This window comes from Chelonia mydas, chromosome 23, assembly GCF_015237465.2.
Source record: "Chelonia mydas isolate rCheMyd1 chromosome 23, rCheMyd1.pri.v2, whole genome shotgun sequence".
Lineage (NCBI taxonomy): Eukaryota > Metazoa > Chordata > Testudines > Cheloniidae > Chelonia > Chelonia mydas.
This window is the reverse complement of record NC_051263.2, coordinates 15,585,885-15,607,901: the sequence shown is the minus strand read 5'-3', so window position 1 is coordinate 15,607,901 and position 22,017 is coordinate 15,585,885. Positions and strand designations below refer to the sequence as shown.

Here is a 22,017-nt window from a genome sequence, read left to right as displayed (position 1 = left end):
TCCGCTCCTTTCTGTGGCATTTTTCTCATCACAGAGGGGGAAATCCATGATATGGTGGGGAAATCACCTCTTAAAGGTGCTAGAGCAGAGTGGCTCTTGGCTTGCAGAACCTAGAACCCAGCAAGGCTAAGTCATCACTGCAGGCTCCTTCACATAACCCACGGGGACAGCGTGTGCTGCAGGGAGATGACCAGGCTGGCTCGGTGCCGAGTTCCCTCGAGCAACTTCTCCAACCAAGGGAGACGCCGGCTGGTGCAGAGACAGTTGAGCGCGAAATGGTGGCAGCAGTGGGATCGTGCTCCATCAAGCTCACTCGCAGCGCTGCTCTAAGGTGACGTCTACACAGCAAGCGGCTGCAAGTCTCACAGCCTGGGTTTGTTTTTGTTTGCTGGTGCATCAATTTTTTTTCTCATCACGGAGTGGGGCAGGGAATGCGTGACATGATGGAAAACCCCTGCTCTTAAAAATTCTAGAGCAGCAGCCCCGGGTTTAGGGGATTGAGACAAGTGGTTTGCAACCTCTGATCCGCAGACCCCTGGTGGGTCCCAAACTGTGCCTAAGATTTCCCAAGGGGTCTGCTTCTCCATTTTACCTTTTTTTTTTTTTTTTTTTTAGGGAGCGGCAAATAAAAAAAGGTCAAAACCCCCTGCCCTGGAAAGTGACTTGGCCTAAACTAAAATTTTCTGCTTAGTTTCCTGGTAGATCAGAAAAATAACTCTCCCCTGGTCATTGTCCCAGATCTAATCAGAAATTGGAGTGAGGTTCAGAAGGGGAAGGTTTCGTATTAATCTGTTTGAAAGGGGGAGGGTCCAGTCCACGGGATATTCAGATTTTTGGACGTACCGATGACTGTCCAGCCGCTCTTTAATTAACAGCTAGGGGCCTGGACAGTCTGTTGTGTATACGGCCTGAATGCTGTTCTCCATCTTTAATGCAAGGGGGAAAACCCACGCACGGTGGCACTGTGGGATTGTCTGAGGCAGCATCGTACCTGGGCTGGGTGTAGCTGTGGAAGCAGGAGGGGGGTGAAATCCGCCCGTTAGGAAGGCGTAACCGTCTGTCCCAGCTTTCAGCGCCTGCCGGACTCCTGGTGGGCTCTGGCTCCTTTGGAAGGGGCCGGCTGAAGGTGAACTGAGCGGGGGGGTGGGGAGTGAAATGGAGGGAAAATTAAAAATCTGCCAGCTGGGGAGAGACTCCAGCTGCCCGGCTTCACAAAGAGAAGGCGACCGGGTGACTTGAGCCAGGGCTGTAAGTGCCTACACAGGGCCCGGCCATTTCACAAGAGAAGCCTCTTTGATTTGGCAGACAAAGGCCCAACAAGGTGGGGGCTGAAGCCAGATAAATCCTCCATGACGCGCTCAGATTCTTTTTTTGAAGCCAGTTATCCTATTGGCCTTCACAGCATCCCCTGGCAGTGAGTTCCACAGGTTAACTAGGAGCAAAGGTGGGGTGCTCTAAAAGAGGGAGGGGCCTTAGGTGCCAGAGCTGTGGCCCCACACCACACCACCCCTTCTCCCCAAGGCCCTGCCCCTTTTCCTGAGGCCCTGCCCTGTGCCAACTCTTCCCCCCAAGACTCCACCCTCCCCATTCGCTCCTCTCTGCTCCCTCCCCCTGTCACTGACCCTTAAAAAATGGGAGGACTATGGCCCCCGGGCCCCCCTGTTCTGGCACCCTGAGGCTGTCTGTGAGTTGGACGAAGAATCCCTTCCCTGATCATTTCATGGACTGGCCCCTGGGTGGTGTGTGATGTGAAGGGGTAAATAACATTCCCCTGGTCCCTTTCTCCACCCCCGTCACGATCATTTTTAGCAGGGAGGGGAATGAACTGGTGGATCACTTTAGCAGGAGCTGGGGTGGATTCTCCGTGGCTGGCCATTTTTAAATCAAGATGGGCTGGTTTGGCGAAAAGATTGGCTCTGCTTCCACCAGGAACGACTTCAGGGGGGCTGTGAGGCTGGGCAGGGCACCTCGCCACCGCCTGCTGGAAATCTGCGCTGTGCTGGGTCAGCTCCAGGGGGCCACCAGGAATTTAGGATTTTCTCCTTTTCGTTTGAAACAGGACAATGCCACACACACACACACAATGGCATTTCTGACTTTGGACCAGCTTGTTCCTAGTGTGCGGTAGTTCCCCAGGCAGTAGTATGGCCTAGTGGTTAGAGCACTCTGTGTGTGTGTGTGTGTGTGTGTGTCTCTGTCTGTCTGTCTGTCTGTCTTCCTGACTTTGGCCTGCTGGGGGACCCTGGGCAAGTTGCTTCCCCATGCCCTCTCCCGTGCCTCAGTTTCCCCATCTGGAAAAATGCAGCCTGGGGGATCCGCTATGGAAAAGTGCAGGATCAGAGCTGGGGGGTATAGTGACCATCTCTGTCCCATTCGGCATCTCAAGAATATTCCTCCCCACCCCCAGACTTGGTTCACACCGCGTCAAGCGTGCCTTGCAGATATGGCTCCCTAAACTGCAGCCTCTGGGGCCTGGGACACAGAGAGTTAAAATCCAGGCCACCCCCTCCACTTGATCTGCTCCCTTCTAGCAGTGCCCCAAATAGGCCCACGACCCACATTGCCTCAGCTGGGGGCACAGCTCTGCCCCTGTTCCCCAGCAGATTTGGCTTGTTCTGTGACACTCCCCCCACCACCCCACCCTGCCCCACCCACTCAGCCCACTGCCTCCCCCTTTCCAAGTTGTGCAGGCCAGTCTCTGAGCCCAGATTATACAATTGGCCTGGATCCCCCTGGGGCAAGGCGTCCTTTACAGCTTTAACTCTGCCTGCAGCTCCCAGCCTGCAGTCATCCTTTACCCTGGCACTGCCAGGACTGTGGCCTGCTGCGACAACCCCCAGCCCCCTATGCCTGTCATCTCCCCGCATAGTTGCTACTCTGGAAGCACAGGGCCCCCAGTGCCCCCTGACACTCCCATATGCCCTCTCAGTCCCCCCCCCCCCCATCCCCCTCAAAGGATCCCTGCCAAGGAGACTAACACTGTTCTCTTTGGCCCCCCCATGCCCTCTTTCAGGAGAGCCGTTCACATACTCCCTGACCTCCAAATACCTGATACCCCCCTCTAAAGTGTCCCCACTGAGGGACCCCTCCCCCACACAGGAGGCCTGTAAACCTCCCCCTCAGTGACCCCCCCCAAAATGCCCCCTCACATCTTAACTGACCCCCAGTGTCTCCCTCCCCACCAGCAATGCTCCCCTCCCTCATCCAAGGCCTAGAAAATGGGGAGGGCCTGGAACTCCGAGAAGGCACAAGGGATTGGCTCTGAGCACCAGCCAATGGCAAGGCCTGCTCTCCGGATCCCGCCTTGAGTGACCAGAGGATGTCTCCTGATTGGCTCCCTTGGGTCCCGCCCCATAAGGGATTAAGGTATAAAGGGCACCCCTAGGAGATAGGTAGCTGCTTTCTGTTTTTGGTATTTGTCCTGGTAGGTCATTTGTTTGAAGCTCTCTAAAGGGAGCCAGGACTCCTGGGTCCTTTCCTGGCTCTGGGAGGAGAATGAGGTCTAGTGGGTTAGAGCAGGGGTAGGGCTGGAAGCCGGGACTCCTAGGTCCTTTCCTGGCTCTGGGATGGGAGTGGGGTCTAGTGGGGAGGAGCTGGGAGCCAGGACTCCTGGGTTCTTTCCTGGCTCTGGGAGGAGAATGAGGTCTAGTGGGTTAGAGCAGGGGTAGGGCTGGAAGCCGGGACTCCTAGGTCCTTTCCTGGCTCTGGGATGGGAGTGGGGTCTAGTGGGTTGGAGCAGGGGAGGAGCTGGGAGCCAGGACTCCTGGGTTCTGTCTCTGGCTCACAAGCTCTTCTCTCACAGGTGGGCTGCGCCTGGGGCTGGCTGAAGTCCTGGCTGGGCACCATGGAGCCCTGGCTTGAGGTGGTGGTGGTGGCTGCTGGCTCCCCAGAGCTGGGCTCGAACAGGGACATGTTGGCCGAGGAGGGGAGCTCCCCTGCTAGGAAGAGACCTTGCTGCTCCCCACCCCGGACAGAGACTCCCATGGAGTGGGAGCCCCTGGAGCCAGCTGGTATGGTGGGGGGGGGCACCCCTTTGCCTTGCTGGTGGAGAAGACTCTGTGGGTGGGAGGTGATGGGAGGAGGAGGGTTTAAGGGGACAAAGATGGGGGTTGGGATGGAGAGGGCTGGGGGCAAAGAGAGGGGGTGGAGGGGTTTTGTAGGCTGGGGGGAGCGTTGGGGGTCAGGGGGAGCTATAGGCCTGGTGTGTCCGTGGCTCTGATCTGTTTCTGTCCCAGGTGTCACGGACCCTCTGCCTGTCCATCTGTCTGTCCTGGGTGGCTTCACTGCCCCCCCGCCCAGGGCCTGTACTCTGTATCTTCTCCATGGGGTTGGGGTCCATGGGGGGCACGGTTAGGGCCCCCAGCCCTATATCCTCTGCCCCCAGGCTCTTCCCATCTCCCCCGGGTTGGCTTCTCTCCCCACTTCAGGTCGGGATCCCCTCACATGGGGTACCCCCAGCTGGCCGTGCTCCACTTCCCGGTCCCGATGCTCCATTTCCCCCAGCCACTGGACCACCGACCACTGGGACCCGGCTCACGAGTGGCCCAAGGAACCGGCTGGGCCAAGAAGTGAGGAGGCTGGGGATGGGGGGGAAGGAGCAGGACTCCTGGGTTCTCTCCCCAGCTCTGGGAGGGAAGTGAGGTCCCGTGGGTTAGATGGGGGGGGCGGCAAGAGACTGTTTTTCGTCCCGAGGAGCGCTGAGATTCGGCAGGCTTGGTGGACTGGCGGGAGCGGTGGGTGGGTGCATCTCAGCCTTGATCTCCCCCAGGAGTCTCTGACCCACCCCGCGGCCCTGTTGCTGGGTATCTCTGCTCCGTGTCGGTGAGTTTTATTTTGCTGTCGATTCTCTTCCTTCTCTCCGCCCTTCATTGTAGAGTTGGCAGATGAATCCGCACCGGCCTCGGGGGGCCTCCCCAGTCTAGCCCCATGCAGCAGCCAGTCGCAGCCAGCCGCGCGCTCGGATCCCGGACCCTCTGCCTCCTGCCCTGGAACAAGGGACCTGGTGCGCCAGCAGCCGAAGAAGCCTGCTCGGTCGGAGAGTTGGAAATCCATGGGAAACAGAGGTGGTTCAAGGGGAGAGATGGGAGCCAGGGCTCCTGGGTTCTACCCCGGGAGTGGGGGCTCGTGGTTAGAGCAGGGGGCTGGGAGCCAGGACTCCTGGGTTCCAGCCAGGACTCCTGGGTTCCAGCCTGGACTCTGGGAGGGGAGTGGGGTCTAGTGGTTACAGCAGGACTCCTTGGTTCTAGGGTTTCCACTGACTACAATCTCCAGTGGTGACTCCTAACCCCAAGCTCTGTGCTCTCTCTGTCTGTCCGTCCATCCCAGGCCTCGCGGCCATTGTCCCACTGGTGCAGGGCATCCTGTCGGCCTTCGCCTCGGGCCTGAGGCTGGCAAAGCTGCTGGAGCTCATGAGGAACCAGCACGGGGTCGACGTGGAGGCTCTGTGCCGGGCTGAGAGTGCCCCGGACGTCCTGGGGCTGCTGGCCCAGGTGCCTGGGCTGCGGGTATGCACCCCTGAGAGGGGCCCCCAGTGCCTTATCCAGCTTGAGAGAGGTAGGGGCTGGTGGGTGTGTGAATTGCCCCTTCCCGTCAGGCCTGCCCTGGCTCCCCAAAACATGGCAGCAATCCCAATATTACCGCCCCTCTCGCCGGGGTGTGTTCCCCTGCTTAGTAGCCAGTGCTGCATTCTCGTGGCCCAGCAGAGGGCGCTCTGCCTCTACGCATGGGCAGGTGTGTATCATAGACTCCTAGACTAACAGGCTTGGAAGGGACCTCGGGAGGTATCTAGTCCAACCCCCTGCTCAAAGCAGGGCCAATCCCCAATTTTTGCCCCAGATCCCTAAATGGCCCCCTCAAGGATTGAACTCACAACCCTGGGTTTAGCAGGCCAATGCTCAAACCACTCAGCTATCCCTCTGTGACAAAGTGGGACTGTTCTCAATGTTTCCTCTGAATAGTGTGGGGGTGCCTCAGTTTCCCCTAGGCAGTTCTTAAGTATCTAGGGGGTGGGATAAGGGTGTATGATCGTTGCAGAGCCCTAGAGGGCAGGTGCGTGCAGGGGTCTGGACACAGAGAATGGCCGATAACCTGTTTCCTGGCAACTGGTGGCCTGGGCCCTTCCCCCCTGCAAGGTGAGAGCTAAAGGGCTGGAGAACAAAGGAATCGGGTGCCCTCCTGGCCCGGGAAAGGGACAAAGCCCAGAGGAGGAGGGGCTGGAGGGAGTTTCAGTTTGGGGCTGGCTGGGACATGGGGTGAAGGGCAGACGTGGTGGTCCGGCTCACTGCCCCCCAAAATGGACCCGGCTGAGGGGTCCGGTTCTCTGCACCTGCAAGCTGTTCTAGACCATGTTCCTGTCGTCTAATAAACCTCTGTTTTGCTGGCTGGCTGAGAGTCACGTCTGACTGCGGAGTTTGGGGGCAGGACCCTCTGGCTTCCCCAAGACCCCGCCTGGGCGGACTCGCTGTGGGAAGCGCACGGAAGGGCAGAGGATGCTGAATGCTCCGAGGTCAGACCCAGGAAGGTGGAAGCCGGGTGAGCTGTGTGTCCTGCAGACAGGCTGCTCACAGGAAGGCGACTGCCCCAGAGTCCTGCCTGGCTTCATGGGGAGCAGTTCCAGAGCATCGCCCAGGGACTCCGTGACAACCCTCCCCCCTGTGTCTCAACAGCGTGCTCAGAACTGCCTGCCTGAGTCTGCCCAGAGCCTGAACTCGTTGTTGTGTGAGAGGGGGAGCTGCCCCCAGTTCAACTGATGCTGAGCTGCTTACACTCGGTGGCTCCTCCTCCCTCTCGGAGAGACGGGCTCAGGCTCCCGGCGGGCTCAGGCAGGCGTCGGCTGTGCCTGTTTCATCATTTTGAGCAGTTGGTAACAGCCCGAACGGCGGGAGGCTTCATTTTTCGTTTCGAGGAGCGCTGAGGTTCTGCATCCTGAGGAGGCTGTTTGGCGGGCAGGAGGGGGCAATGGGTGGGTGCATGCCGGCTGTATCCCGCCTTGATCTCCACCCCACAGGGTCTCTGACCCACTCCGCAGCCCTGTGTCTGCTTTATCTCTGGTCCGTATCAGTGATTTTTATTTATTTTTGCTGTAGATTCTGTTACTTTTCTCCCCTTTCTAGCATTGGCAGATGAATACGCACCAGCCCCGGGGGACCCCCCGAGTCTAGCCCCATGCAGCAGCCAGTCACAGCCAGCCCTGCACTCAGATCCTGGGTCCTCTGCCTCCTGCCGCCCCAGAAGAGGGGACATGGTGTGCCAGCAACCGAAGAAGCCTGCTCGGTCAAAGAGACGGAAATCCATGGGAGACAGAGGTGGTTAAAGCACAGAGTTGGGAGCCAGGACTCCTGGGTTCAATCCCTGGCACTGGGAGGGGAGTGGGGTCCAGTGGTTAGAGCAGGGGGGCTGGGAGCCAGGACTCCTGGGTTCTATCCCTGGCTCTGGGAGAGGAGTGGGGACTAGTAGTTAGAGCAGGACCCTCTAGGTTCTAAGGTTGGAGCTAGCTCCAATCTCCAGGGTCCCAGGTGCCTCTCTGCTTCTGATCTCTAGGTGTGTCTGTCCCCAGGTGTGGCTGCCACCCTCGCCCCCTTTCTGGGGCATGTCCTGCGCCCCTTTCCCCTGGGCCTGGGGCTGCCCAAGCTGCTGGAGGCCGTGCGGCAGGACCATGACCTGGACCTGACAGCGCTGAGCCAGGAAGCAGGGTATAAAGACGTCCTGGGGCTGCTGGGGCAGGTGCCCGGGATCTGGCTGCACAAGTCCTCCAGAGGCCGCACATACACCTTGCACCTCCATGCAGGTGGGTGGGGGGGGGGGGAGATTTTTGCCCTCTCCCTTCTAAACTGAGTCTGTGGCCCTCTGGATCCACCCACCCACTGTTGCCTCCTCCTGGCTCAGGCTCCCAGCAAACTCAGGCAGGCTTCAGCTGTGCCTGGTTCCTGGTTTTGAGCCGTTTGTGGTGGCCTGAACGGCAAGAGGCTTCATTTTTCATTTTGAGGAGTGCTGAGATTCTGCACCCTGAGGAGGCTGTTTGGTGGGCAGGAGGGGGCAGTGGGAGGGTGCACACCAGCTGTATCCTGCCTTGATCTCCCCCCGCCACTCCAGGGTCTCTGACCCACCCCACAGCCCTGTGGCTGCATTATCTCTGGTCGGTGTCAGGGATTTTTTTTGGCTATAGATTGTTACTTTTCTCCCCTTTCTAGCAGCAGATGAATCTGCAGCAGCCCCGGGGGGACCCCCCAGTCCAGCCCCAGGCAGCAGCCAATCACAGCCAGCCCCGTGCTCGGATCCTGGGTCCTCTGCCTCCTGCTGCCCCGGAAGAGGGGACCTGGCACGCCAGCAGCCGAAGAGATGGAAATCCATGGGAGACGGAGGTGGTTAAAGTGCAGAGTTGGGAGCCAGGACTCCTGAGTTCAATCCCTGGCACCGGGAGGGGAGTGGGGTCCAGAGGTTAGAGCGGAGGGAGAGGATGTGGGAGCCAGGACTCCTGGGTTCTATCCCTGGCTCTGGGAGTGGAGTGGGGGCTAGTGGTTAGAGCAGGACCCCCCTAGGTTCTAAGGTTTGAGCTGGCTCCAATCTCCAGGGTCCCAGGTGCCTCTCTGCTTCTGATCTCTGGGTGTGTCTGTCCCCAGGTGTGGCTGCCACCCTTGGCCCCTTTTTGTGGAACGTCCTGTGCCCCTTCCCCCTGGGCTTGGGGCTGCCCAAACTGCTGGAGGCTGTGTGGCGGGACCACGACCTGGACCTGGCAGCACTGAGCCGGGAAGCAGGGTATAAAGACGTCCTGGGGCTGCTGGGGCAGGTGCCCGGGATCTGGCTGCACAAGTCCTCCAGAGGCCGCACATACACCTTGCACCTCCAAGCAGGTGGGTGCGGGGGGGGGGAGATTTTTGCCCCTCTCCCTTCTACGCTGAGTCTGTGGCCCTCTGGATCCACCCACCCACTGTCGCCTCCTCTGGCTCAGGCTCCTGGCAAACTCAGGCAGGCGTCAGCTGTGCCCGTCTCTCGTTTTCAAGGAGTTCGTTGCGGCCTGTGTTACGCAGGAGGTCAGACCGGATGATCACCATGCTCCCATCTGGCCTGGGAATCTGGTTCCTCCTGCCCTGGAGGTGGGGTGTGAAGCCAGCTGGGTTTTCATCAGAAGGGTTTTTGACACCCCCCCCCTCCATCCCCCAAAACGAAATCGCATGCGTCTGACTTGGATGAAATTTCGTTTAGTGGGGAGGAAAAACTTCTTGGTGCTTTGGGAACAGAATCTTTTGGGGTTTTTTGTTTTCTTCCCCAAACAAAGAGGTCAAACAAGGAACTCACCGGCTGCAAGTTTTCCTCCAAACTATTTTTGACCTGAAAGGAAACTCTAAAAAGACCAGGGCCTGGTCCGTCAAAACCCTTGGTTATGATAAAAATCCAAACGGAGGAGAGCCGAGTTTTGACCCCCTTTGTTTGTGTATTTGAAAAAATTTGGAGGAAATTGTGCAAAATGTTTCAGAACAGGTCCAACTTCAAAGCCATGGCATTTCCTGTCATTTGGAAAACCCACCTCCTCTGGCTCTAGTTGTGTGTCAATTCCTGCTCGTGACCCAACTTGGGGTGGGGGGGGGTGTCCAGGGATGATGAAAGTGGGGACAGTGGAACCAGGGCTTTGGGCCCCCCACAGATTGCCTGAAATGGGTGGGGCCTCAGCAAACATGGCCCCACACTTCTCTCAACAAGCCCAGAGTGTGACCCAAATGGCTGTGCGTGTCTGCTGCCGGCAGCAGTAGTAGGTTGTTACCCTCTGGAAAGTAGATGTTGGCTGTGGTGCTTATAAAGTGGTAAGAGCCCAGAAGTGGTGGGGGGAGAGGCTGGGAGGATGTTGGAGGAGCGTGTGGTGCCATTTTTAGGGTCCCACTGCCTCTCCCTGAGCCCACCTCCCTGTTTTTCTTCTCTGCAGCCCCATGGACCCCAACTCCTGCTGACCTTCTGCTGGGGGGAGTGCTGCCCCCCAGGCTGGGAGTGTTGGAGGGAGCCGAGAGGCTGGGTGCAGCGATTCTGAGGCAGAGGCGAGGGCCCCCAGGCTCCCACCCCTGCCTGCCTCCTTGTGGGGCCAGAGCCGCTTGGTGTGGGGGGAGGGGCTTAGGGGATACCCCTGCAGGGGGGATGGTCTCCTCCCACCTACAGTTGGCAGCCCTGTGATTTGTCTGATGCGGGAATGTGAGGGGCTTTTTCCCTTCTCTCCCACAGAGGCCCAGAGCAGTGGAGCTGGGAGTGAAGGCCCCACCCCTAGAGCAAGTCCCCCAGCGGGAGTAGTCGGCTCAAGCACCCTCAGACCCTGGCAAGGGTTGGTCATGTTTCTTCCCCTGCCACTTTTCTTCCCAAGCCCCAGAGGCCAAGAGGGGCCTTGTTAATTGCCAGTAGAGACCCAACAAAGGTCTCATGACTCCAGGAGCTGGGGCTTTAGCCCTGATGGGCCCCTGCTCCAGGGTCCCAAACCAGCAGGTGCAGGGTAAATGCCGCAAGGAAACAAAAACTCCCTCTTTCAACTGGAAAAGCCCCTTGTTGTGGTGGTTTGTACATAATTATTGTCCCTCAGCAGCATGCCAGCTGGCAACAGAACCCAGCTTCCCAGTCCCCCCCCTGCTCTAACCACTAGACTCCCCTGCCCCCAACCACTAGACCCCATTAAAACCCAGTTCTTGGCCCAGTTGCTTGGGCTCTGGCTCCTTCAAAGTGTTGCTTCCCAGCCTTCCGGTGTGGCACTGGACATCCCAGTATAGCCACCAGTGGTGCCTGGAAATGCCCCGGGGGCTTCCCCTAGCCCCCTGTCCCAGCTGATCCCATTAACGCTCCAGCACCCCCCTAGCTGCTAGGGCTGAGCCCAGTTCACCCCTGAGGCGGGGGAGGAAATCTGCACTCCCAGGTCATGCCAGTTTAATCAGTGCCCCCCCCCCCCCTCCCCACCATACACACTGTAATGCCAGCTGTGCTGGGGGGTGCATGCCCTGTGTGGTGCTGAGCTGCCCCCAATCATCCTCCACCTCCTGCTTTCGTGTCCCCGTATAATCCGTACTCGCCCGCCCGCAGGGCTGCAAAACACCGAGCCCTGGCCCCCTCCAGGCCCGCCAGTTCCTCCCAGTGACTCCAGGACCGTGGCTTCCAGTGCCGGGTTGATTCCAGGGACTTCCCAGCCTCATCAGTTCAGCCCCGGGCTGAAAACAGGCCCGGCGCATGCAGGGGGTTCAAGTCCGGCCCATACGCTGGCCCTGACTCCCCCCCCCCCCCCATGTAACTCCTTCCTGCTCCCACCCTGGGTCCAGTGTAACCGATGGGCCTACCCCAGTTGGGGGCAGCATGGGAAGATGTGGGGGGGGGGAGGGTCTCTCTCATCTGCCCCCCCCTGCCGGCCGATACCGGTAGCTGCCCGGTCAATAGCGACGCTCCCTGCTGTAGCCGTGGGGGGCCCCCCAGACCCGGGGCAGGGCCGAGGCCCCATGGTAGAGCTGCCCCTGCAGCCGGCCCAAGGCCCGGAAGCCCTGCGGCGGGGGCATGTAGGCGGGCGACAGGAAGAGGGGGGCAGGGCGGGGCTCCTCGCCGGCCGGGGGGGCGCCCCTCCGCCTCATCAGCGCCCGGGCTGGCGTGTCCTGCAGGCCCCACTTGTGCTTGCCCTGGTGGGGAAGGAATGGGGGGGCAGCCCCCAAGGGAGAGTTAGTGCCATCTGGGAGCACCCCAGTCCCCCTGGCCCAGCACCCTCTGCCCCAGCAGCACCCCAGTGCCCCTCTGACCCCCAAACCTCTCCCCCCTGCAATGCCCCCCTTGGGGCGCTCCTGCCCATGTCCCAGCCCCTTCCAGCAGCTCCATCTGCCCCCCCCCACTACCCCCCAAATCCCTCCAAGCCTTTACCCCTATCTTCGCACCCAATGGGTCCCTGCTCCCCCCCGTATACCCTCCATCCTTGAATTCCCTCCCCCCCCAGATCTTCCTGGTGGGTCCCTGCCATGGCACACCCTGCCCCCCAGCATTTCTCCATCCCACCCCAGGGTCCCCCAGCACAAAGGTGCAGGGGGTAGGATCCCGCAGTGCCTTCCCCCCTTGTATGCCCCCCCCACCCCAGCCCCCCATGGCAGGTCCTTGGGCAGGGGCAGCGAAGGAGAAGAGAGGATGGAGAAAAGCCAGGGGGGGAGGGAGGGACGGAGGAAAGGGAGAGGAGGAGACACTGGAGCAGGGGAGATGCAGATGGGAATTAAGGGGGTGTCAGGGGCTGGGGGACAGGCGCTGCTCCCCCTCGGCCCCACAGCTCGCCCAGGGAGGGCAAAGGCCCCATGGGGCAGAGCTGGGAGCGGCGCCTGGGTCAATATTGACCCAGGGCGGAGGAGATGTTGCACTAAGGCAGGGCCCAGGGCGCAGCTGGGACCGGAGATGCGGGGGGGGGGGGGCATCACGCCACCCCCCAGCCCTGCCTGGGACGCAAGGGGGACGGGGCAATCTCCAGCCTGGGGCTCCCAGGTCTGCCCCCACCCTGGGATACAAAGGGGCCCCAACCGTGTCCCCACCCTGGGATACACAAAGCCCCCAAATCCCAAACCCTGTTCCCCTGGGATACACAGGACCCCCCCAATCCCCAGGCCTGCCCCCAGGATACATAGGGACCCCCACATCCTAAGCCCTGCCCTCTGGGGTACAGATGGGACCCCTAATCCCAAACCCTGCCCCCCAGAATATACAGTGAACCCCCCTAGTCCCAAGTCCTGCACCCCGGGATACACAGGGCCCCCTGACCCCCAGCCCTGCCCCCCAGGATATAGTGAACCCCCCAAATCCCCAGTCCTGTGCCCCAGGATACACAGGCCACCCCCCTGGCCTGGCGCTGCCCGCTCACCTTCGCCTCGTCCCCCGGCTCGAGGCCGTCGCTGGAGCCGGAGAGCTGGGAGAGGCGGCTCAGGTCCCAGAGGGACTTGCTGGGTCTCTGCCCCACGGCGCCTGCCAGGCGGCCCGGCTTGCCACCCTGGTCCACGTCGCTCAGGGCGCTGTGGCCCTCGGGGCCCAGGCGCCGGGGCAGGGCCGGGTGCTCGTCGCCGGCCATGGCCCGGGTGGCCCGCACGAGCTCCCACTCCCCGGCCCGGGTCTTGGCCACGGGCTGGGGGGCCACGGAGCGGCGCTCGGCCACTCGGTGGGCGCCCTTGGAGAGCTGCAGCCCGCCCAGCTCACTGCGGTAGGGGGCGGGCTGGCCGTTGGGGCGGCCGTCCCGGGGCGGGGCCGGGGGGCCGAGCGGGGAGGCCCGGGCAGGCGCCAGCGGGCGGGAGGCGGCGTAGAGGGTCCGGAACTCGCGGTCGAAGGCCCCGGCGATCTCGCCCGTCAGCAGCGTCACCAGCTGGCGGCTCAGCCGGGCGTCGCTCCACGTGAAGCTGCGGGGTGGTGTAGGGATGGGGGGGTGCAGGAGCGAGTGGGGGAGGGGAAGGAAGATAGCGGGGTGTGCAAGGGAAGGGAGGAGAGTGGGGTGCAGCAGGGTTGGGGGAGGTGCGAGTGGGGTGCAGGGAGGGTGGAGGAGGGGTGAGGGAGGGGATAGTGGGGAGCAGGGGCAAATAGGGGATAGTGGGTGCAGGACGGGTGGGGGGAGGAACCAGAGGATAGCAGGGTGAGTGGGTGCAGGGGGGTGGGGGGACGGGCAAGTGGGGGATAGTGGGGGTGCAGGGGTGAATAGGGGGGAGCAGGGTGCAGGAGGAGGGACCAGTGGAGGATAGTAGGGTGCAGGAGGGATGGGAGAGGGGCCAGAGGATAGCAGGATGGGGGCCGGGTGAGTGGGGTGCAGGGGGACGGGGAAGGGACAAGTGGGGTGCAGGGGGATGGGAGACGGGGAGACAGAGAGAAAAATTAAACGTTGTGAACAAACACAATTGGAAACGTCCCCAAGGAAAATAAAACGCTCGGAAATGGGGGGACCCTGCCCCCCCGGGCAAATGGCACCTTCCCCACAGGAGAGCGTCTGCTCGGGGGAGTGTGAACAGCGGCGTCGCTGCACCCGACTCCCGGTGCTGAGGGGCGACCACCTCTGGGGCGGGCCCGGGGGCTGGTTATACCGGGACCCCCTGCCCAGCGCGGACACGCGTCCCCTCTGGGGGTGGGGCACTGAGGCCCCGAGGCAGGGGGCACTGGGGGAAGCGGACGGCCACAGGCCCAGCTGAGATTGGGCCCGGACGCGGGGGTTCGTGGGCACCGATCATGGGGCCGATTCCTGTAGTGCCAATGCAAAGACGGTCCTTGTCCCAAAGAGCCAATGTGGCACGGGTGTGACATGGGGTGGGGGGTCACAGCAAACGGGGGAGGGGAAGTATATCCCTGGACGCCTGGGTTCTACTCCCAGTTTGCCATTTCCCCCCGCTCCCCTTCCCATCTCCCCATGACTCTGCATTCACCCCCGGACGCCTGGGTTCCAGTCCCAGTTTGCCATTCCGCCCGCTGCCCTTCCCATCCCCCACGACTCTGCATGCACCCCCAGATGCCTGGGTCCTATTCCCAGTTCTCACTTCCTGCTGTCCTGTCCCCCCGCCCTGTTTAATCCACCCCAACCCTGGACCCCCGCCGCCCCAGCTCGGCGCAGAGACAACCACACCAGCCGTCGCCCCGTGCCAGGGCTTTATTCCTCCAACGCCTCTTCCCCCACCCCCCCCCAGTCTCTCACAGCGCCCCCAGCAGGACGGCCGTGCCCAGCACCAGCTGCAGGCCCAGGCTGGGCCCTCGCGGGGGGGCGCCGGCCCCGTTACACAGGCTGCCCTTGCAGCACTGGGTGACCAGGCTGTAGGTCACCCCCATGTGGGTGATGGGGTGCTCCTTGCCGCAGCGGATGGCCCGGGTGCAGCCCTTGGTCTGGATGAGGGAGACCCCCAGGGCGGCACCATGCCCCACGAAGCAGTCCTCGTCCGGGGCACAGCTCATCCGGGTGCTGGGGCAGTAGCGGGAGGAGGTCACCTCGCAGAAGAAGCACTCCTTGGGGCTGGAGCCGGGCAGCGCCACCAGGAGAGACAGCGCCAGCAGGGGCAGCATGAGAGCAGCGGGGTGATCGCACAGACGGGGAGGGCAGAACCGGAGTCTGGATCCGGGCCACGCTGGGGACGTCACGACCAGGTCCCGGCCCTCCTGACTCAGCGACTTCAGAACCGGAGTCTGGATCCGGGCTGCTCTGGGAATGGCAGAACCAGGGTCTGGATCCGGATCTCCTGGCTCCAGGGACGTCAGAACCGGAGTCTGGGTCTGGATCCGGATCTCCTGGCTCCAGGGACGTCAGAACCGGAGTCTGGGTCTGGATCCGGATCTCCTGGCTCCAGGGACGTCAGAACCGGAGTCTGGGTCTGGATCCGGATCTCCTGGCTCCAGGGACGTCAGAACCGGAGTCTGGATCCGGGCTGCTCTGGGAATGGCAGAACCAGGGTCTGGATCCGGATCTCCTGGCTCCAGGGACGTCAGAACCGGAGTCTGGATCCGGATCTCCTGGCTCCAGGGACGTCAGAACCGGAGTCTGGATCCGGATCTCCTGGCTCCAGGGACGTCAGAACCAGGGAACGAGCTGGATCCCAATTGCTCGGCTCCAGTCACTCCAGAACCTGGTGGGAGCCACGAGGACTCGGCGAGTTCAGAACGCGGGTCTGGCTGGAGGATCCAGATTCCCAGCCCCTCCGAACGTGCCTGTCCCTAACCGGGTCGCTGTGGGCTACCAGTCGCGGCCACTGCAGAGAGCCAGTGCTGCCCCGAGACCCCCTGCCCAGAATGAGTAGCCCAGCAGCGATGACCTCACAATAAGGCTGCAAGATTCTCATTGGCCCATTCCAGCCAGAGCCTGGTGATGTCACAGTGAATGATGACACAGAGAGTGATGTCACCATGAGGTCTGGAGCCCAGAGAGAGGAGTGATAGAGTCATCAACTAAAGAGAGTCTAGTGGTTAGAGTGGAGGGTGGAGGGGGCTGGGAGCCAGGACTCCTGGGTTCTCTCCCTGGCTCTGGGAGGGGAGGGGGTCTAGTGGTTAGAGGAGGGGGGCTGGGAGCCAGGACTCCATCTCCATCTCAGCCGCAACCCATTGCAGGATCTAGGGGGTCTGGTCCCTTCCCCACACTCTGCTGCAGGATTCCTTCTGCAGCATGGGGGTGCTGACCCCTTGTCAGGGGGCGCTCTCCCTTCTGCAAAGCACAAAGGGGTGGCATATCTCACACACACCCCCACCAGCACCCACACTGCCCTGTATGATCCATGCATCCCAACACTGCTTAAACCGAGAGCTTTTCTCACCACTCGTGAACTGAGTTCAATACATTCCTAGCCTCGCTGCCCAGCCGGAACGGGTCCATCCCCATCACACAACCCCCCACCCCATTGCAGACACAGAGGCCTGGTGCTGAGATGCGGCCCCTCTGGGGTGGGGAGCAGGGTCTGGTTATACAGGGACCCCTCACCTGGCGTGGAGAAGGCGCCTCTGGGCTGGGACAAGACGGGAGACACTAAAGGAAACCCCCTGGTGCTGCAGGGAGCGGGGGGGCCCAGGCGGGGGGGCCCAGGCGGGGGTGCTCTCCCCTCCCATTCATCCCTGATGCCCCCCCCCCCCGGGGCCTCACCTGTAGCTCCCTGTTATCACTGTGTCCCCGTCGATCAGCAGGAATTTCTCCTTCAGGGTCCCAGTGACCTGTTTGCGCTTTCGGCTCCAGAAGGTGCAGCCCGCAATGACCCGGACCCGCAGGTTCTGGGGGGTGGGGCGGGGAGGATGCACAAAATCAGGAGCTGGGGCCTCAGCAACATTTGGGGGATCCCCACCCCCAGGACAGGTAACCCAAGCCAGAGGGGACTGGGGTCCCTGAGCGTAGCCAAACGCCCCCCAGATCTCTGGATCCCAGCCACAGATCCCCCCCCCACCCCCGCTTTTCTCCCTTGCAGTCCCTACCCCTCCAGGGGGGCAGCAGGGGGCGCTCTCCCCTAGCAGTCAGGGCTCGTCACGCTGCCCCAGTGCAGCACTAGGGGGCGCTGGGCTGCAGGAGCCAGGCCTCACCTCCATATAGCGCACATTGAGGCAGGCCCCCTCGGCCATGCTGAGGAAGGCGGCCAGGTGCTGCTCCCCCAGGATCAGGTACACGGGGACCCTGCGCTGCATGCCGGCCTCGTGCAGATCCAGCAGGATATCGGGGTCCGTGAAGACGTCCATCACTACGGCAACCACCTGGAGAACACCCCACAAAGAGCTGCACACATCGCCTCCAGGGGGCACCAGCTCCCACCCGGCCCCAGGGCAGAGACTGGCCGGCTCGGGGGCGGGAGACTGAGCAGGGTAGGTTAGGCTCCCAGCCCTCCGTATCATTCCCCTGGGACTCCCGACAAGAGGTCTAACGCCACTCCCCTCCCAGAGCCGGGGAGAGAACCCAGGCATCCTAGCTCCCAGCACCCGGGCTCCAACCACTAGACCCCACTCCCCTCCCAGAGCCGGGGAGAGAACCCAGGCGTCCTGGCTCCCCGTTACCTTGGCAGCCTGCTGAATTTTCCTGCGCACCAGCTCCTTGACCTTGGGGGCGCCGTCCCCAGGCGGGTGGGTGTAGACCTCCACGCAGGTGGTGCCCTTCCAGTTCCCATCCAGGGGCCAGCCCAGCTCCAGTTCAGGGATGGGCTCGTCCGAGCAGCCGGGCCAGTAGCTGAGGCTGAGCTCGTCGGCGTCCCCGTCCTGCTCCCCTGCCGGCTCGGGGATGTCCCGGGCCCCCTCGGCCAGGTGCCGGAGCTCGTCATTGGACAGGAAGGGGCGCAGCCGGTCCTGCGCCAGGCGCTGCGCGTAGGCCGACTGCCCTCCGGCCAGCAGGGCCTCCACAGCCAGCCGCTGCCCCTCCGAGTAGAAGAATTCGGGGCTGGATTCATTCACCGGGTTCCCTGCGGGGGCGTCCTCCAGGCAGTCCAGCTGGGAGGCCGCCATGGGCCCCGTGGCAAGTGGGGCTGGGGGGCACCCCACACACACACACACACACACACACACACACACACAGACACCTCCCCAACACACTCTGCTCTCTGCCAACCTCCCTGCCCACCTGGTCAGACGGTCGGTCCTCTCTCTTTCTGCGCCGGGCGCTGCCCAGATACAAAGCTCACAGTCGTCTGTCCTTCCTGTCCCCTGTCCAAAGCATGGTACCTAATCCCCATTCGGTTCGCTGCAAGCCCCCACACTCAGCACCCTGCACCTCCGGCGGTGCGGTCCTAGGAGGTAGCAACATCTGTAGGGAAACACCCCCACACCAGGGGGTGTCTCTGTCCTGGGGCACCTCACAGCTGGACCCCACCCCCGTCTCGCCTGGGGAGCACAAGGCAGGCTCGCCTATGGGTCAGAGGCACAGCTGCAGACTGGGGAGACCGGGGTTCAAGGTCCTGCTGCGCTATGGCCTTGGTCTCCCTGTGCCTCAGTTTCCCCAGATACCACAGTGAAGAATATCTAAAACAGACGGGTGCCTCTGTCGGGCTGGCAGCTGGCACGGACCTCTCCTGGGCCGATTGGCGGCTGCGAGTGCTCCCGCGACCCAGCCCTCAGCAATTGGGTTCCTGCCCTGGGGGGCTCTGCCACTCGAAGGCCCTAGAGGGAGGGAGACAAGGCCTCAGCGCAGGATCCCAGCTCTGGGGAAGTGAGACACACCCCACCGCCCTGTTCTCGGCAGGGTGCCGCAGCAGAAGGCACAATAAGATTAGGTTCAAGGGGTGGGTTTTCGGTTCCCCACCTCCATTTTATTAGTTATAGGTCTCAGGACTGGACAGGGGGTGAGGTGCAATGACTAGAGCCGGGGGCGGGGGGGGGGGAGGAGGGGGCTGGGAACCAGGAAGCCTGGGTTCTCTCCCCAGCTCTGGGAGGGAAATGGGGTCCGGTGGTTTGAGCTGAGGGGCTGGGAGCCAGGACGCCTGGGTTCTATCATAGACTCTCCCCTTCCCTCCCCAGGCTCCCAAGAAGGAACAAGCTAATCACCAGGGCATCGCTTCCTGCAAACAAACAGAACTGGACCCGCCAGGGATTAATCTCGTAAAACTGAGAAACCGGGAAAGAGCCATAATGGAGCCCAGGCCCCCAATTCCCCTATCAGAGCCAGGGAAAGAACCCAGGACTCCTGGCTCCCAACCCCACCCCCGTTCTAACCACTAGCCCCCATTCCCCTCCCAGAGCCGGGGAGAGAACCCAGGAGTCCTGGCTCCCAGACCCCCCCTGCTCTAACCACTAGCCCCCACTTCCCTCCCAGAGCCGGGGAGAGAACCCAGGAGTCCTGGCTCCCACCATCCCTGCTCTAACCATTGCAGCCCACACCTACCTGCCCCAGGGATCCGGGTTCATATCCTCCCTCCCACGCTCTGTCCCGTCCCTGTTAATGATTCCGCAGGCTGCGCTCCTCCCCTCAGGCTCCGGAGGGCCTGCCCCGGCCCGCCCCCCCGGGCAGGCCCTGGAGCTGGGCACAGGAGTTCCTGGGAAGTGGCCCAGGAAGGGCAGAGCTGCCAGTTAAAGGGGAAGGCGGCTGGGCCCTCACCCTGCCCGCTGAGCAAACAGGGCGGGGGCGGGGATGGCACCCGGGCAGTGGGTAACAAATGGGGCTGGGGATGCTTCGCCTTGGGGTGGCACCGAATAATCACCCCCGAGTTGGCAGCAGGGGGGGCCCTCCAGGGCTGTGCAAAGGAGGCCAGAAAAGAATCAAAAGGGAACCCAGGCGTCCTGACTTCCAGCCCCCCAACTCTACCCACGAGCTCCCACTCCCCTCCCAGAGCCAGGGAGAGAACCCAGGAGTCCTGGCTCCCAGCCCCCCCGCTGTAACCACTAGCCCCCACTCCCCTCCCAGAGCTGGGGATGCAGGGCCTAACCCCGGCCGCACACCCCCATGTGTATCTATGGGGCAGGGGGTGTTCCGGGCCGGAGCGCGGGATCTGGAGGTTTGCTCTGGGGCTAAAAGCTCCGTCACCCCCTGGGGCGGGGGGCAGCGCCTGCCTGGCAGCCCCAGGCACCGAGCCGGCAGCGTCAGCGTCCCGGATCTGGGCGGGGGCCGGGCGCAGGGCCAGGCAGCCGGGTGGTTGTTACCAGGAATCCCTGGGCCCCAGCACCCACGTAACACGAACTGGCCGGACTGGTCGGGCTGGCACGGGTGGATCCTGCCACCCCCGAGCTTGCCCCCACAAACTCACCCTTGGGCCCCCTCCTCCCCCGAGCCTGCTCCTGTGCTGCCCGGCCCCCTCCTCCCCCGAGCCTGCCCCCCCAAACTCACCCACAGGCCCCTTCCCCCGCACCTGCCCCCCCAAACTCACCCATGGCCCCCTCCCGTGAGACTGCCCCCCCAAACTCACCCTCGGGAGCCCTCCTCCAAACCTTCTTCCTAAACTCACCCACAGACCCGCTCCCCTGAACCTGCCCCCACAAACTCACCCTCGAGCCCCCGCCCCCGATACCCCAGCACCCTCCAGAGGCTGCTCTGTGTGGAGCCTGATGCGCCCAGTTCAGGGGCAGTTCCTCTAGCTGGTACTCGCAGGGTTGGGGGTTCAATCCCAGGGTGCAGCCGTTAGCAGGAGTGTTTGGGCGGTGGGGGGGGGGGTATTGTGCTCCCAAGGGGCAGTGGCTCGCCTCCCCCCTGCCCAAGAGATTCTCTGCTCCACATGCCTGGGTCCAGCCTCCTGGCTGTGCAGAGAGATGGAGGGGTTAGAGGGACTTGGTCCCATATATAGGCCCCCCCCATGGGGAAGGGAAATGGGATAATCAAGCCAGACCCATCCAGACTGGGAAGAAGGTGTGAATTGTTCCCAGGGAGGGCAATTAACCACTGACTGACCGGTGCCATCGGTAGCCATTTTAAAATCAAGACAGGCCCTTTCCCTAAAAGATCTGCTCTAGTTTGCACAGGGGCAACCCTATGGCCTGCGTCGGGCTAGGTGATCGCAATGGTCCCATATGGGTTTAGACACAATGAATCTGGGCTTTGGCTTATAGAGGAGCAATTAAATCCCATCTTTACACAGCGATACTGTAAACAAAAGAAGCCACCGCCCAAGGCAGCAATAACTAACCCAGGGGCTACAGGCTGGTTTAGCAAGCGGCTCACGCAAGCCAGCAAAAAAGTGAGCTTCTGGTGGGCCCAGAACCCACGGGGAAGGTGGACTTGACATGGTGAGGAAGGAGACAGGCGTCTGCGGTTGGTTGATCCCGCTGCGCCCAGGGAAACGGGATTCAGCGCACCTTCCTTGCAAGCAAACAGGATGGCGCCAGGGGGCAGAAAATGCAAGATTTGGACCATCTGTTTCTGTTCCCCAGTGAAACAACTCACAAGCCCATGCCCTGAGCCAAGAAGGGAAGACAGAGGAGTATCTCTAGAACCCGCTGCCTGAAAGGGGGACGGTGGAAATCTGAGGCCATGCTGCCCACAGCAAAGATGGCCGACAGGTGGGGGTGGGGAGCAATGGCTCCATGGGAGAGAGCCCCACCCCAGCTTCTTCCCCATCATCCCACCCTTATTTCCCCCCACAGCCCAGCTGCCCCCCTCAGACTTCCAGCTCCTGAACCTGTCCCATGACCACGGGGGAGGGGGCCACTGCCTCCCCTTCCCCCCACCATCTTCAGACTCCACCCCCAGCCAGAGCTGCCCTGGCTTAGCAGAGATGGTTGGTAGGAAAAGCCCCCGCCCCCAGCTCTGACTCTTGGGGGAGCTGGGGGGGGAATCTCTGCCAGAGTGGAACTTGGGGGTGGGCAGCTAGATGAGTCCCTCCCCAGCCCCCTCAAACTCCCATGGGGGAGGCTAGGGAGCACCTCAAACCTCCCCCCCCCCCCCCCGTTTGGCTCCCCCCCTACATGTGCAATAGGCAGGGCCTGGAGTAGCCTGTGGCTAAATCAAGCTGAGCCCATGGGTGTGGGGGGAGATTTGGGGGAAGGATGCTGAGATCCTCAGAGGGGGAGTGGGGTGTTGTGCAATGGAAATATGGGGGGCCCTAGGAGGAAAAAAGAGGGGGGAGAAAAGGGGCTGGGGGGCATGGGACAGATGCCCCACGGATGGGGGGCCATAAACACCAATATTTCTGTGTTGGGAGTGGT

General features: G+C 62.2%; 3 protein-coding genes across 3 annotated transcripts; 1 reads left to right on the top strand and 2 right to left on the bottom strand.

The window, feature by feature from the left end:
* The first annotated feature begins 3,416 nt into the window (after positions 1-3,416).
* On the top strand, positions 3,417-10,864 carry LOC119564867. The gene is made up of 10 exons (XM_043534649.1): positions 3,417-3,424; positions 3,803-4,010; positions 4,428-4,568; positions 4,875-5,063; positions 5,326-5,553; positions 7,113-7,304; positions 7,556-7,786; positions 8,190-8,360; positions 8,619-8,849; positions 9,917-10,864. Exons 2-10 carry the CDS (start codon positions 3,845-3,847, stop codon positions 10,156-10,158), a joined length of 1,791 nt encoding a protein of 596 aa, XP_043390584.1. The 5' UTR covers positions 3,417-3,424; positions 3,803-3,844; the 3' UTR covers positions 10,159-10,864.
* Positions 9,267-19,370, bottom strand: LOC119564869 (protein FAM83E). Its single transcript, XM_037888277.2, has 6 exons — positions 19,268-19,370; positions 17,455-18,546; positions 16,990-17,157; positions 16,562-16,686; positions 12,839-13,364; positions 9,267-11,627 (listed from the first exon to the last, which is right to left on the bottom strand). Exons 2-6 carry the CDS (start codon positions 17,893-17,895, stop codon positions 11,388-11,390), a joined length of 1,500 nt encoding a protein of 499 aa, XP_037744205.1. The 5' UTR covers positions 17,896-18,546; positions 19,268-19,370; the 3' UTR covers positions 9,267-11,387.
* Positions 14,573-15,507, bottom strand: LOC119564880 (sperm acrosome membrane-associated protein 4-like). The gene has a single exon (XM_037888322.2). The coding sequence runs from the start codon at positions 14,998-15,000 to the stop codon at positions 14,635-14,637; it is 366 nt and encodes a 121-aa protein (XP_037744250.1). The 5' UTR covers positions 15,001-15,507; the 3' UTR covers positions 14,573-14,634.
* Positions 19,371-22,017: the final 2,647 nt, after the last annotated feature.